General features: G+C 42.3%; 1 protein-coding gene across 3 annotated transcripts in view; it reads right to left on the reverse strand.

Annotated features, from left to right (window-relative positions):
• Positions 1-325: 325 nt before the first annotated feature.
• The window catches only part of si:dkey-91m11.5 (PH_BCR_vertebrate and RhoGAP_Bcr domain-containing protein), a 31227-nt gene continuing 16904 nt past the window's right edge, over positions 326-14648 (reverse strand). For 2 of the 3 annotated variants that reach the window (XM_039620604.1, XM_039620605.1), the window contains 20 exons: positions 14151-14336; positions 13030-13137; positions 12744-12804; positions 12574-12626; positions 12354-12494; positions 9558-9679; positions 9142-9307; positions 8840-8959; positions 8586-8661; positions 8381-8485; positions 8216-8290; positions 7599-7696; positions 7269-7400; positions 4751-4810; positions 3746-3855; positions 3193-3332; positions 2872-3006; positions 2655-2760; positions 1764-1923; positions 1596-1685 (listed from right to left, as the gene is read on the reverse strand). In XM_039620604.1, coding sequence (XP_039476538.1) covers positions 1596-1685; positions 1764-1923; positions 2655-2760; positions 2872-3006; positions 3193-3332; positions 3746-3855; positions 4751-4810; positions 7269-7400; positions 7599-7696; positions 8216-8290; positions 8381-8485; positions 8586-8661; positions 8840-8959; positions 9142-9307; positions 9558-9679; positions 12354-12494; positions 12574-12626; positions 12744-12804; positions 13030-13137; positions 14151-14336 — 2244 coding nt within the window. Of the gene's footprint in view, positions 1686-1763; positions 1924-2654; positions 2761-2871; positions 3007-3192; positions 3333-3745; positions 3856-4750; positions 4811-7268; positions 7401-7598; positions 7697-8215; positions 8291-8380; positions 8486-8585; positions 8662-8839; positions 8960-9141; positions 9308-9557; positions 9680-12353; positions 12495-12573; positions 12627-12743; positions 12805-13029; positions 13138-14150; positions 14337-14648 lie in introns of all 3 variants that reach the window. The other variant, XM_031742789.2, reaches the window with a different exon arrangement.

Here is a 14648-nt window from a genome sequence, read left to right on the forward strand (position 1 = left end):
TGGATGCTTATCCTCTTTTCATCTCCAAGACTAATTTGAAATATATCTGAAACCTCAACTATTATCACACTATTTATGCGGGCGGAAAAGTATCAGAATATAAACATACACAGGGACCCAGCCTCAGGTCCTGTCTCTGGAAAACTATAAAGTGAGCTTGATATGGATGTTCTCTCCTGTTTTCACTAATCTAATATTCAGTGGAAACATTTCACACACTTGAATGTGGTTTAGGCTCAGTTCAGTACATTTCATTCATTAAAGAGGAATGAACCCCTTATCCTGATGACACTTTATACTGAAAAAGGACACAAGAAGAGTTTAATACTGCCAAGTATTTATTTACATATCACACTGGTCATCCTAAAAGTTATTGCTTATTTCACATGAATCAAAAGCCTTTAGACTTTGTGCTAACATGTTTAAATACTTAAAATGATTTGGAAAAAAAATGTGAATACACAGTGTTTTTTTCACAGAGCTTTAACTTACACTAGGTACAGCATGTCAATGATAAACTTATTAATAACTGTTGATACATGAGTGCATCACTATGCTTCAAGAATCCTACTGGGAAATGTTTGGTGCTCCAGATCATCATATCATTCCCAAGTGCTCTCATTTCTACAGCAGTGTGGTTTTTGTTATATAAAGGTGGAAGACTACAGAGAAGGAATGTAGAAAGCAACACACACATATATATATATATGTTGATTCCAGCTGAATACATAAGTTCAGACAGAACCTAACAAAAAAAAAAAATGTGGACACATGAATTATGGGTAAAAAGACAAGTGTGAAATTAACACACAGCACAGTATACATTCCACGGGTGGAAAAAATAGGCTTTTTCTGGAATGATTTTTCCTTTCACTTCTCTGTACCTCCTCCAAAAAGAATTGGTATGTACATGAAAGTTGGCCCGGACTCCACCAGAAGAACCTGTAAAAGGTCACTACACAAACTGTATAGCACAGAAAACAGTGTTGAGGTCAACATGCCTGCATGTTGCTGCATCTTAACTACAGTTTTCAGTCTTATACGTTTTAAATTCTGTACAAAATTCAGAGTGTGTAAACATTAGGATAACTGAAATGTTCTACTGATCGTCAGCAGGGAAACATTGGCACAGGTGAGCTTGAAACCAAGTCAAACATATCTACAAAAAACAAAAACATGTTTAGACTTGAAAAATAGAAGTCCTTTAATCAAGTCCATCATCCACCCCACATCTTATAAAATCCGGCAGAAGTCATCCCCTATGGATATGGAGCTGATGTGCACAGTGACCAAACAGAGCGGGGCTAAACATTAAAATATAGTATTCTAATATTGCTTTTAAAATTTTAAATTAAAAAAGAAGTGATATATTTTGTCCACACGTCATAATCAGATGCCTTTTACTGACACAGCAGGTAAGCTTAAACAGAACACGGCATGGTCATTATAGCTCCAGGAGAAATGGCTTTGCTCATGGTGGCTGTTTCCAGTTTTCAGTGGGTCGAAGGCTCCCCCTGGTGGTTACATGGATAGGAAACCAGCAGCGTCCACCTGTTGAAGCAGCTGAGATTCTTCCTCACAGTAGGACGTTGTTGTTATACTTCAGTAGAGAAGAGAAGGCTCTGACGTTTGCTGTCAGGTGTGGGAATCCTCTCAAGCTGAAGGAAGTACAGAAGGACTTGGACCTATGGAGACACACGAAGAAGCGATCAGACCCATACGGGCGCTCTAAACGCTGCAGTCTCACTCATCACGGGTTTTACCTGAGCCATAACCTCTAGGGACCAGCAGTCGTTCATGGAGATTGGCTGCGAGCTGCTTGAGAGTTTGCTGTCTTTTTCAGACGGCCGGAGCAAAGTGGGGCCAAAGACGGTGGCTATGTTGTGCAAAGACATCTTATTGATGCTTTCATTTTCAGCCACCCTATAAGAATAATGTAAAAAAACAAAACAAAACATTAGTTTAGCAAAATCCTAACTAAACAGCACATCTTCACCAAAAGGTATAAAATGTAAATGCAAGAGATGAGGTAAAACGTGATTCTGTACCAAAAGTGTGCAAACAATTACATTCAAATTAGTCACCATAACCATCTTTTACCACACAAAGTTCATATTTAACTAAACTATGAAACATCCACCCATCTTCTTCTGTTTGTAAGGCAGCAGGGTAAACAGGATATTCCGGATGTCCTTCTGGGCAGCAATGTTTTCTAGTACCTCCTGGGAGATTCCAAGATTTTCCCAGGCCAGATGAGATAAATTCCCTCACGGAAGTTCTGAGTCTACCTCAGGGTTCCCTCGCCCCAGCTGGACATGTCCAGAAAATCTCAAAGATCAAGTACCATCAAGAACCATGTCTGTGGGGCCTTTCTGATGTGAAGGAGCGTTGGCTCTACTTTAACCCTATGTTTAAGGCTACATGTCCAGCTACCCTACAGAGCAAACTGATTTCAGCTGCTTACAACACTATTCAGAGCTCATGGTCACATTCTGCCTTTTCAGTACTCTTTTCACAAAAAAATGGTCCTAAGAGGCAAAAAAAAAACTTGATATATGAATGTAATTCTTTGAAGTCTTGTTTAATCCTCTTGTACTGTCTTCTATTTTGACTACTCAGCACGTGCTATAACAAATTTAATGAAAGCTGTTTACCTTTTCAAGTGGTCAAGCAGGAAGAGAAAAGTCAACAGATTAGGCTCTGGTAGGGACAGCAGAAGGTTGACCATACAGCTCTCCTTGGCCACACTGTCAGATAGAGCTATAAGACAGATGCACATATGAATATTCTGGTGACAAAAACAACAAATGTATCCCCTCCTGACCAACGAAGATGCTGTAGGAGTTAGTGAAACATAAGGTGGTGACTAACCAATGCCTCCAGCAAAGTTTGGGTACAACTCATCAGTGAAAAGAGGCTCCGGCAGCTCACGGAAATACAGCTTCAGTGTTCCAGCGATGGCGTTTACGTCCATCTCCCGCATCATGAGAGCCACGTCCTTGTTGTCTGCGAGGCAAAGAAGACATCCGTCAGTATATACCAAGGAATACAAGAGCTTTGAAAAAAATAAATAAAAATACTGAGCAGGGTGGAAGTCGACTTCTCAGGACTCTTTTCTTACATTTGTCTTCACATCAAGCATATTTGTTCTACAACAGCTGTCTCTGTTTGCCAAGTTTAAAGTGAACTCACTTGAATCAAACGCAGCCTTCAGCGCCTGAATGTCAGTTGCGACACCAGATACTCTGTAAATCCCAACTTCGTCCATGCCCCGTCGCTCAATCTCCTCTACACACTGGCGGACAATGAGCGGGACCTTGGAGCGTTCTCGCCTATTAAAGACACAGTGGCACAAAAACAAGGTTACACCTACTAAGAATTCCACTGATGGTAGAAACATGGCATGTACATCACACCATGGCTGAATCTATTTACTTTATCACCTGTACTAATGTTTTTAAAAACCACATTTACATCAGTCTGTTCTAACTTGTGGTGGTCTAGCTTCTTTCCTTTTGTTTTTTAGTCACAGTCAAATAAGCTTTTTCCATATAAGGTAGTTTGGCATGTTTCTGGCATGAATGACAAAATGAAAAAAGTCAGGATTCCACTTTGGTGATTCACCTTTAGGGTCCTGGTATTATGCCAAAACAAACAAACAAACTTTCACATATACTGACATAATGAAACATGTTAAATCTTACAAATAGATAACAACAACAGTCAACACATAACAGCTACTCACTTCGTTACTACGTTGATTTTCACTCCAAAGACGCCAGACTGCTTCCGGGAAGGCATTCGCTTCAAACTGAACTCTCTGCCGGTGAACTTCATGGAAAGCTTCACCTCAATCTGACACAAAGATTAGATAAAGTCAGCCTGAGTGATAACAACAAGTTCAATCCTAAAACATAACATAACATAAAGAGGCAGCAAAGTGACTTGATGATGTCTGTTTTACTGGACTGTTAATCAAAAGTTAGCAACTGTTGGCAAGTGGCCAAAGCAGGCTGGCAAGTCGACCGCCATAGACCTCCATATTTATAGATTACCTTGGTTCAAGCTCATTTCTAGAGTTGATTTTTTATCTTGGACTCTACTAGAGTAGCTCTGCATGATTCACAGTTGAAGATGGTCCACAGTTATCATATTTATTTCATCCACCATCTGAAACAAATTGCTTTCCCTCCCTGCGTCCTTGCTTTAAGCCAGCTTTCTTTAGGCTGGCTGCCCCTCTCAAACTGAAGGTTTGAACAGCACGTGGGCGGGGCTTCTTTGCTCAATGCAAGAACTACTTCCCTGAGATGATATTATGTTTACCTGCTTTCATTGCACTCGTCACTCAGCTTTTAGCTCACTGGGATTACTCGCACATGCTCTGACATCATTGTCTTAATCTTAATATGAGATAAGGAAAACATAACTGATCTTCTTTAATAATGTGGCACAGTCGATTCCAGTTAAACAGAAACACAAAAACAAACGAACTGGTTAAACGAAGATGATGGATGGCAAATTTGACACATCTTAAAGTGGATTTTAAGCAGCCTAAATACTTTCTTAATATCTACTCATCATTAATAAGAGGAAATGGTGAGACAAACAAGGAGAACCAGCGTTTAAATCTCAACATTTATCTTTCCAGTAAATTTTGTCTGCACTCGACATTGAAACCCATCAATCAGCTGCCGACTTCAGTGTCATTCCTAATTTAACCAGTTCTCTCTGGTTAGCTGGAAACACTCACCCCATTCATGGCGATGACTGTCCTCTGCCAGTCTTTACTTTGTAGCGTCTGTGGATCCAACTAGAAGGAACAAAAATAAATAACATGGACAATGAGTTCACAATTTAAAAAATAAAAAACATGCGCCTATTGATCTGAACTGAAAGTTAGTGAGCGAGAACAAATTTAGGGAAAATTTCAGTGTAATTGCACCACATGTCTCTGCTGGTGTGATCCCATTCCACTAATCTATTTGAGGCATGTGACTAACAGCAACTGCCAGCTTTTATTTACAGTGATCAGGCGTGAGTAATGTGATAACGTCACGCCCTCACCGCTAAGCACCGTGCCTGTCCAATGCGACAGATGTCCTGTCACCCAAGAAACCATCGAATCTCACTGAGATAATCCTTTGCTCGGTGAAAAACAATTTTCTTATATAATGCTTCTTTATCCAAAAGATAAAAAATAATCACAGACGCTACACTACATGTTCTAAACCTCAAAAGAGTTCAAGCCTGACAGAAATAGGGTTTTAGATATCTGCCAGAAGGGAGGAAAAAGTGCTTTCCCAGACATTCTGTGAAAACGCGGCAGCCCGCAGCTCACTTCCACATCATTACCTTTGGTCTGATCAGATTGCTGCGGACTCTTTCCCACAGACGTGCCCCTGTACTCGTGGGTTTTCTTAGAGTTGCGTCTCCCTCTTCTTCAAGCCTACCCTCTGCCTGATCCATGATCTCCTCTTCCTTTGGGTTACTCTCGCTCTTTATTTCTGGCATTTGTGTTTCTCAAATCCGAAAAGCTTTTTCTGTGGACTGATGGTAAACAAACAAAGAAAGCAGCGCTGTTCCACGGATATCACAATTTTCCAAGCCAGCACACTACCAAGAGCAGCGGGTCCTTGTTCCCCAAATAACGAGCCATTGAAGAATATTGATCCTCTTCATTGAATCTTTAGTAAAAGAAAAAGAAAAAATCGTGTCCCGCTGTCCCATCTTCACATTCATGCAATATAAGACTTCATATCCTTTCATTCCACTGGAAGTCAGAAAGGAACAAAGCCACGCCAGTCAGCCACGTTTGCCTCTGTGTTGTTCTACTTCCCAGATGGATTTGGGGGATTAACTCCTGAGAATCCCCTCCTACCCTCATTACCAGCATGCTTCACCCGTGCCGCTGCAAGGACTGTTGGCTGGTAAATTTGCATATCAAGTAGCCTAAAGAGGATCCTCTCAGCCTAGTTAGCGATTAGCACTATTGACCTTTAACATCAGAACTAACACGTGCCTCGTCTTCCTCATATCTGATGCATTACTTAATATTCAAATCCACGATACACCCGACTGGTGCCCTACTTCGGAGCTGCTAGCAAATATCTGAATGCTACCCCCCACCATGCCCCCTCCTCTAAAGCTCCGCTGTGTTTTGACCCACCTGTCCAGCAGTGAAATCCCTTCACAGCCAGATCAAACAGAGCCGTGAGTCTTTCTCGCTCCGTTATACTCTGGAGCAGTGCCAGCAGCTACATTCGGTCAACCCCAAAGTCTAATCCGTCTCCTGTCACAACACCCAATCAGGGGGTCAAGCTGAAGTGACCCAGTGGCAACCTCGAGACTCATTTCTTTTTCCAAAGGCAAAGGGCCCCCACAGGGCAGGATTAGCCAACACGGATAAGACAACACTGTGAAGTGCCCAGAATCAACAGACTAGAGGGCGCAAGGTCGATTTACAGAGGCACGGATTTGTACGTGGAAATGTTAAGATTTAAAGTCGAGATCAGTATCAGCACTGGTCTATAAAGACCAGATGACACATCGGCCAAATAGCTTTTATGTATACAGACTTTTTATTCACTCATTTTGCTGCACAAGTGTAACAGAGTGAAAGGTGTACAAATGAAACTTTCAGTTGAGGTCTTTACTGTGAAGAAGAAAAAAGAGCCTGTGACAGGCTGAATTATTGAGACTCACTAATGCTGACCACAGTTTAAAAGATTCACAAAATGTTATTCCAAGCTGGAGTTAGTGTGTTGCTTTGAGCTGTTTGTAGAAGTCTTTCTGCTGACTCTAATATTCCTACTGCATCTGAGAATCCAACAACTTGCTTCTTAAAGTCAAAGTGCTGCATGCATTTATGCACATGGCATAATGGCGCCAACTTCATGAATTATAAATTGTAATAATAAATTATACCCAAAATGTAGACTGAGTACACCAGGACCTACCAGCAAATGGCAGTGTTCAGAATTTTTTTACATCATACAGTATCCCAGTGTCCTGGCACAGACATCATTTTTGTTGACCAACTTTAAAAAAAAACATGTGTAGTCATGCAAAATATTATATAAACTGAACCATTTTCTAAACTCCCAGATGTTCATACTGATTTGGACCAAAGGAAATCTGCTATTGGTCAGATCTTCTACTGGTAAATCTAATAAGAAGTATCTTAAAGCTGTAATCGTTCTCTGAAGTTGTTTTTTATACAAACATACAAACTTTTGCTGTGACCCACATCTTCTGTGTTTTGTCTGTACCTTTATTTGTCCTTTAGCCACAATCTTGTCTGTGACCTCTCCGTCCTCTTTGCTTTGCTTCACTTTGCCGCAGCACTTCTCGTAGCAGAGCAGCCTCAGCGTTTGAGAGCCCTCCAATTCAATCTCAAACTCCTTGTACAGGAACAGAACAAATGCTTGTTAGGTTTCAGCCGTGTGCACATTTGTGTGAATTTTTGAATTTCCTTGAGTATACATTGGAGGGTTCTTTTTTTTTTTTTTTAAACTACTCAAATAATTTCATGCAAAATATGTGGCCGAGTTTTTTGCTTCAGTAAAGGTCTTTTTCTGCATACGGATTTGTCCTCTCACCTCGTTCCAGTTGGGCTCTGTGCTGTCTCTGTACACGCGTGTTTTAGCTTTGTTCACAAAGTAGCCAAAGGCATCCACCTCCAGAGAGCAGTACAGGTCTAGCGGGTACAAGCAGAAGAACAGTTGAATCAAAGTGAAACTCAAAACTGAGCATCCACATTAGTCACCCAGCTGAGACATGCCCAGACTGTGCTGTGCGCTCCCTCTGTCTCTGCAACTGACTGCTGGCTTTGGACCAGAACCCTCTCCTTCTCTTTAGTTAATGTGACTCTGACATTCATTTCCCAGTAAATTTGTCCCAGTAAACATCACTGTCTGTTTCCTGAGAACTATTTGTTTTTAAAACACTGTCACAAACACTGTAAAGTTTCTCAAGCAGGTGGTGATTTGAACACTCAAAGGTGTATTTGAAGAGGCTTGTACACAGTGTTCATGACTAATCCCACTTGTTCTCCTGCAGCTGCCCTCCCAGCTGACAGCCGCAGAGAGACAGAGAAAGCAAAAGGGAGGAAGGGGGATGGGGGGCGACACACAAAGTGATGTGAAACTACATGCAACCTTTACAGTAATCAACAAAATGATTTCTATTTAGAAAAAAAAGACTTTAAGACGCCTACTCAAGCTCTGTTTGAGCCCCGATGCAGAGTGGACAATGACATTCAGGAAGCCGTATAAACCAGGTGACTCATCATCTGTGGAGGGAGAGGAGGCAGGAGGGTCAAATGTTAAGTACAACACAAGGCTGTATTAAAACGTAGATTTAATCCAATGCTATATCTTACCCTCCTTATTCATTGTCATTGGAATTGTGTGAACAGTCTGGAGCTTCACACACGAGTTGGTGAGCATCTGCAGCTCCAGAGAAGTCAGAGAGAAGCTTTTAAAGCCTGTATGTTACAGTGAAAGGGGGTGAAAATAGCATTAAAGCTGCTTCAACAGTGCTGCCATCCTGTCTTAAATTTGTATAAGAAAAAAAAAAAAACATACACTTTTTCTGCTGCTCACGAATGATCTCCCTCCACTCTGCACGCTCGTAATCAGAAGAGATCAGAAATGTGAAGCCCTGAAAGACAAAAGGGGGGAAGAGTATTTCAATAGTTTCTTGAGCACAAATGGTGCAATTTCATTGTATCAACTGCAGAGGGCAGTAAAAACCAAATTAACAATGACAGAAAAAACCTATTTCATTTGAGAAGTCTTTACTCCTTTCTCTAATTCCCTCCTAAGGACCCCTGACTCACTTTGCCGTTTCTGTTGGCCACCCTGAAAGCCATGTTGGGGGACATGAGAAGCAGCAGGGACTCTTGCTCTGACAACTTCTTCCTCAGTCGCTCAATCACCTTGGGCCCTTTAGTGGTTCTCTGCAGATAAACAGGAGCAGCGTCAATGCAGTACAGGCCTGTCTAGACACTCAGCTCTACTCACATGTTAATCTGTACTTCCTCAATTTATTTTTGCTTGTCTGTTTGGTACAAAGCAGTCATCGCCCTGGTGGTATGATGCTGTTTGTTCTGAACTCTGTCACGTATGTTTCTGTAGTCACCTTTTCTCTTTGGATATCATTCTTGATCTGGGAGATTTTGATCTTCAGTGCATCAATCTCCTCATCCTGAACGAGAGGGACGGGGCTGGACTCGCAGTCCTCGATGGTCTGAAAGGTCAGGTCGGCCAGGGGGATGTACCACTTACAGTCATACTGTTGCCCTTTCCTGTTGAAATAAAAGATACAAGAAGGCTACAAATAAATATATTTTTTAGCTGCCTTTAGAATTGCTTGTTAGCAGCGTCAGAGTACAAAAACTGTTTGTTCAAACTGAAATAGTTCTATTTTCAGCGAAGGACAATTTAAGTTCCTGGGTGGAGTCACTCTCATTTCCCCAACGGGGGTTTAAACCAGTGGATGTTCCAGGTCACATGCCTGCATCTGTAACCTCAGGCTGGACGCTGACCCAGACTCACCCAGCAGCCTGTTTCTTCAGCTTGGTGCAGAGCAGCAGGTCGGTGAAGAGGAAGACGTGACGGAGTTTCCTGGAACCTTCCACCAGCTCCACCATAAAGCGATCCCTCAGGAGCTGACGGTTCTGCCAAAGGAAACAAGGGATCAGTGTGTACAAAGCATGGCACATCTCAACCAGTATACCTATCCTGCTGCAAAGTAAACAGTGGCACACCACAGGAGGTGCTGAGAGTACACCGTCTAATTTAGGTCTGACGTTGTTGCTCAGTTTAAAATGGTTTCACATTATATAAGTGCTGATGGTTGTGAATACTTTAAACGCTGCGGTGTTGCTACTGCTCTCAGATGAATTCAACCCAGTAGTATTTATCCACCCAGATTGTTTTGAAGTGAAATGCCCAGTGCTGGAAATAAAGGCTATTACGACCTTCGCTTAAATATAATGGAACTAAATGAAGCTTGCCTTGTAGTGCTCAAAGTGCCAAAAAGTACAAGAGAAAAACTCAGCAGTAAATTCTCTTTCCAGAAACTTTTATCCAGTGAACTTTAGCTGTGGGCAGTTTCACGCAGGAGTTGCCATGTTGATACACACAACTAAACCACATTAATAAGCATCATTATTACTAGATATAATATTGGTTTTAGTCTCTATGAATAGTTTGTCCCTTCCCCAACAAATCCTGGAGGGAGTAATTGTTTCAAAACGAACCCATTTGGATGTTGTTAAGGATTAAAGTTAGGGGAATGGTTGTACTGGCTGGTGGATGTAAACACAGACCGCTAATGGTTTCTCTGCTAGCTCAATTCACTAACCAGGTTTCTTTTCCCATAGTTGTGTTTGCACATCAATTTTAATGAGTGAATGTCCATCTTTTGTATACAGTTTATGCCTGTGACTAAAGGGTTGCCCTAGAGGCCGCATGATAGAATGTAAATATAACGGTGTTGTCTGAGCACACTACCCACATATGCTCAGCTGCTCATTTACACAAATCTAATCAGTCAGTCTACTGGTCAAGACAACTTGCTGAAGGTCAAAGTGAGCATCAGACTGGGGAAGAAAGGTGATTTAAGTGAATTTGAACGGTCTGAGTATTCCAGAAACTACTGACCTACTGAGATTTTTTCACACAACTATTTCTGTAGTTTACATTGAAGGTTCTGGAAAAAAAGCAAACATATGCAGTTAGCACCAGTTCTCGGGTTGAAAAAGCCTTGTTGATGCCAGAGGTCAGAGGGGAATAACCAGACAGGTTGAAGTTGACAGTCAGGAAACAATAACTCAAATGCCCACTTGTTGAAACAAGATATGCAGAAGAGCTTCTCTGAACACAACGCATTAAACGTTGCAGCAGAAGACCACACTGGGTGCCAGTCCTATCAGCTAAGAGCAGAACACTGATGCTACAATTCGCACTGGCTCCAAAATTGGACAACAGAAGACTGAAAAAATTTGAAAAAACATTGCCTGGTCTGATTTGGTATAACCAGCATGAAAGAGTGAAGCTTGATCTCAGGGGTGACTGTCTCTTTAAGCCTCTTATGCTCTGTGTTTCAGGTTCTTATTTGGCAATAGGTTCTGATACCGGAGCCTGAGCTTATGCTGTACAATGTGATGACACTAAGCTTTCCTGCAGCAGCATGCATCTAAATTCCCTTTCTTCCCTCTGACCTCTGGGATGAGGCTGTTTACAGTGACACTGCCCATATGAGACACTGCCATCCCACACCAACCACAGTCTGACAAAAACAAGGAAATCACTGCGGCATGGTTTTCCTCTGCTGTTTTTACTCCAGCTTGGTTCTGGCAAGTCACAAACACGCTGGTGACGGACTCAAGCGTGTTCGACACCATCCTGGTTTCTGAAAGAGGTGGCAGGGTTACATCCGCTTATTGTTCTGCGACAGAAACAAGACCACAAACTGTCAATAATCCAATGGAAAAAAAACAACAGCTGTCACTGCACAGAGTTCACACCCTTCTAATGCTATATGTTGCTGCACTAAAATGACAACTGAGGTATGCACACCGGAGGTGAAGCTAAACACGCTCGCGGGTTTAAATGCTCAGGCTAATTACAGGCAGTCACGTTGCAAAACATCAACAATGGATGCACATTTAGTCACGAGGTGAGCGCAAACAACAACAAACCCATATTTTCAATTGATAGCCAAGTCGTGGCTTGTTATCTGTCGATCTCTCAGCAGGCGTTCAGACTTCCTGAACAATAAGCAAAGGAATGTTCTGGAAAACTTTCTTGAATTTGACATCCTATCCTGGTGGGCAGAACCGATTCCCAGGAAAAACAGAGGAAGTTCTCATCTGGGTCATCTGACTCAGACCCCAGAGGTGCGCGACGCAGGGGAAGACAGAGAGGTCAGGAAGCACTACTAAGCCCGTACACGCCCACTGCGAAAAGCAATTTAGACAGTAAAAGTTGATAAGCCGTCATTTCTGGGAAGCAGGGATGGACCAGCTCTGAGGGAAGGATGGGAGTGAGCACAGAGGTAATCGACGGATTTTCCTGGAGACCCCTCGCCTCCAGTGTGTTTGCACGGCTTTGTCATGAGCTTCCTCTACGCTCCACTTCCTTCATGGCTACATCAGACAGGGTGAGATGACTCAGCAGCAACCTGACACACGCTTTTACAGCAGCTTCCAGGCACCTTGAACATTTTACTGTCAACAGTCCAGATAAAGTGGAAATTGCAGGCGTGGGTGTAAAGGTGAATTGTACAATGACGCTGATTCACTGAGAAAGTCAAATATATGAGCATAGCAGTGATTAAACGCTGACCTCTCCTTTCTTTACTGTCATGGACTGCCGGCGCGGTGTGATCTCTTCGTTTATACTGGACAGGAAGTTCTGGGAGATGCGCAGGGCATCCTGTAACAGCGGATAGTCTGGGTGGCTGGAAGGTGTGTGCTTCAGTAAGTCCTAGAATAGAGGAAATATGACAAACAGAGTTGTAGGAAAGTCTTCATGTGGATAAAATGAAGCTCCAGAGCCAACTTACATGCAGAACGAGAGTACTGCGCGTCACTCTGTCCACGGGCTTGTAGAGGAGAGCTGTGGAGGAGGAGGAGGAGGAGGAAGAGTCAGTTCAACAGGCCTCATCATAACTCAACTACTCCTAGCAATATTGATTAACGTGGAGGCGCTGTGTTCATCTGAGTCACTACTCACTTTCCAGTGAATATTTAGCCGACTGGTCTTTGCAATCCTTTGTGCTTCTGACCATGAGATTCTGCCAGGAAGTCAACACCAGAGGAAATGTTTGGAATAAGACAAAAAAAACTTGAGAAATCACAGTAACTGACCCACGGAGCAATTAAAACAACTGCTGCAGTCGCTCAGCTCATTACACTGCGAGGACTGCCGAAAACAGCCCTGTCATCACTTGTCCCGGGGAGCTGCACAACATCAAACACTTGCCTGCTGCAGTCCTGCTGCGCGTAGCATGATTACATACCTCAGATATCTCTGCAAACTGAGCGTTTGCCTGGCAGCACTTGTCTGCCGTCTCCACAGCAACCTTATAGTTATCCACAAAGGCCCGGTACACTCCGAGCTGGCTGGCCTAAAGGGCACAAGCAGATAAAGCTTAGACTCGGATAGATTTTACTAGTCTGTTAGCACCACAGTGTCACAGTGTGCTGTGCCTGCTCAGGCACGAGTTGGCAGGAATACAGAGGCAACTGATAAAGCAGAGTGTGATTCAATGTTTGTGCACGTGTTTATAGCAATCCCTGCATGTATGCGTCTTTAATCTTTCGTCATCCAGTGGCAACCACTGAGGTAGCTCTTATTCATTAACCTTCTATAGAGGATTTTTGCACTCCTTTACTGCTTGTCATGTGGCGAAACAAGGCTTTTATCTGGCCAGGAGATGACTCCAGGCAGTCTACTCAAATGTGCATGCAAGATCCACTGAGGATTACATTACAGCCAAAGACTCCCACCTTTCCCCTCTCCAAGTCTCCCCTCTTTTAACGCTCATTAATGATCAAGGAATGACATTTAAGGAGCACTATAATTAGCATCTGAAAGTTACTGACTTGAGGAATGGTGGTCTCTTTGATCAAAAACCAACATGCAATTTGGTGCTTGGAGGTTTCATGTTATTTGATGCTTGCTCTTTTTATCCAAAGGAGGACTGAGATCAGCTGAAAGGACTGCCACTCTTTATATGGTGGCTAAATTCTGCTTAAACTGTTACAAATCAAATCAAATAAAGGAATGTTTCACTTTTATCAGCTCATCAAACACTTTGTTTTTCACTGCGTTCAGACTTCCTTGTTTACTTTGTCTGTTTCTGCTGAATTCCAAGTTAATAGAAGTAACGGAAGAACACGTTCTGGCTAAAGCTTTTCATTCATGTCTCATAAAGCAACCGTCCATGAACAACAGGTGACATTTGTCTTTTTTTTCCCAGCACCAGCTGTAACAGTGAGATCATTATGACAGAGGATGAGAGTTAACTGGAAGAGCAACATTCTCAACTTACAGTTATGTTGAGACTGACTTTTTTGTTTTCCAGCTCACCCCATTAAATCAAACAAAGCTAAGTAAGTAAGCAAACTGCTTACTTACCAGCTTCTGGAAAAGGTCGCCCACACACTGCTGGTGGCTCCAGTTCTGGACTCGAGGCAGCAGAGCATCATAGAAGTCTTTGTGGATCTCGTGAAGCTCCGGTACTTTGAAGAAGATGGTCTCTATCTGCTGGATGGTCAGCATCGGTTGGGATGTTGTGGCTGCTGCTCTCAAAGGTTTCATGGGCTAGAAAAATAATCACAACCATATATGACCATTTATAAAGAATAACTGAAGGCCTTGCAAAACAGTAACCACAGAGCAGGAGTCAATACAGTAAATGCTAAAGGTGACTGATAGCTAATCTTAGCTAATGCTACTAAACCTAACATGAGATAATTCTAAAAATGTGAACATTATATCTGCAAAAACAACAAAACACAGTTAAGCAAAGAAATTTGTTTTATAACAAGAAGTTTTGTTGTTTGTTTGCATGAAGAAAATCTATTATTTACTTACTATTTAAAATGGTTGGACCAGTCTCTATGCTAACAAAAT

Source organism: Oreochromis aureus, linkage group 12, assembly GCF_013358895.1.
Source record: "Oreochromis aureus strain Israel breed Guangdong linkage group 12, ZZ_aureus, whole genome shotgun sequence".
Taxonomy (NCBI): domain Eukaryota; kingdom Metazoa; phylum Chordata; class Actinopteri; order Cichliformes; family Cichlidae; genus Oreochromis; species Oreochromis aureus.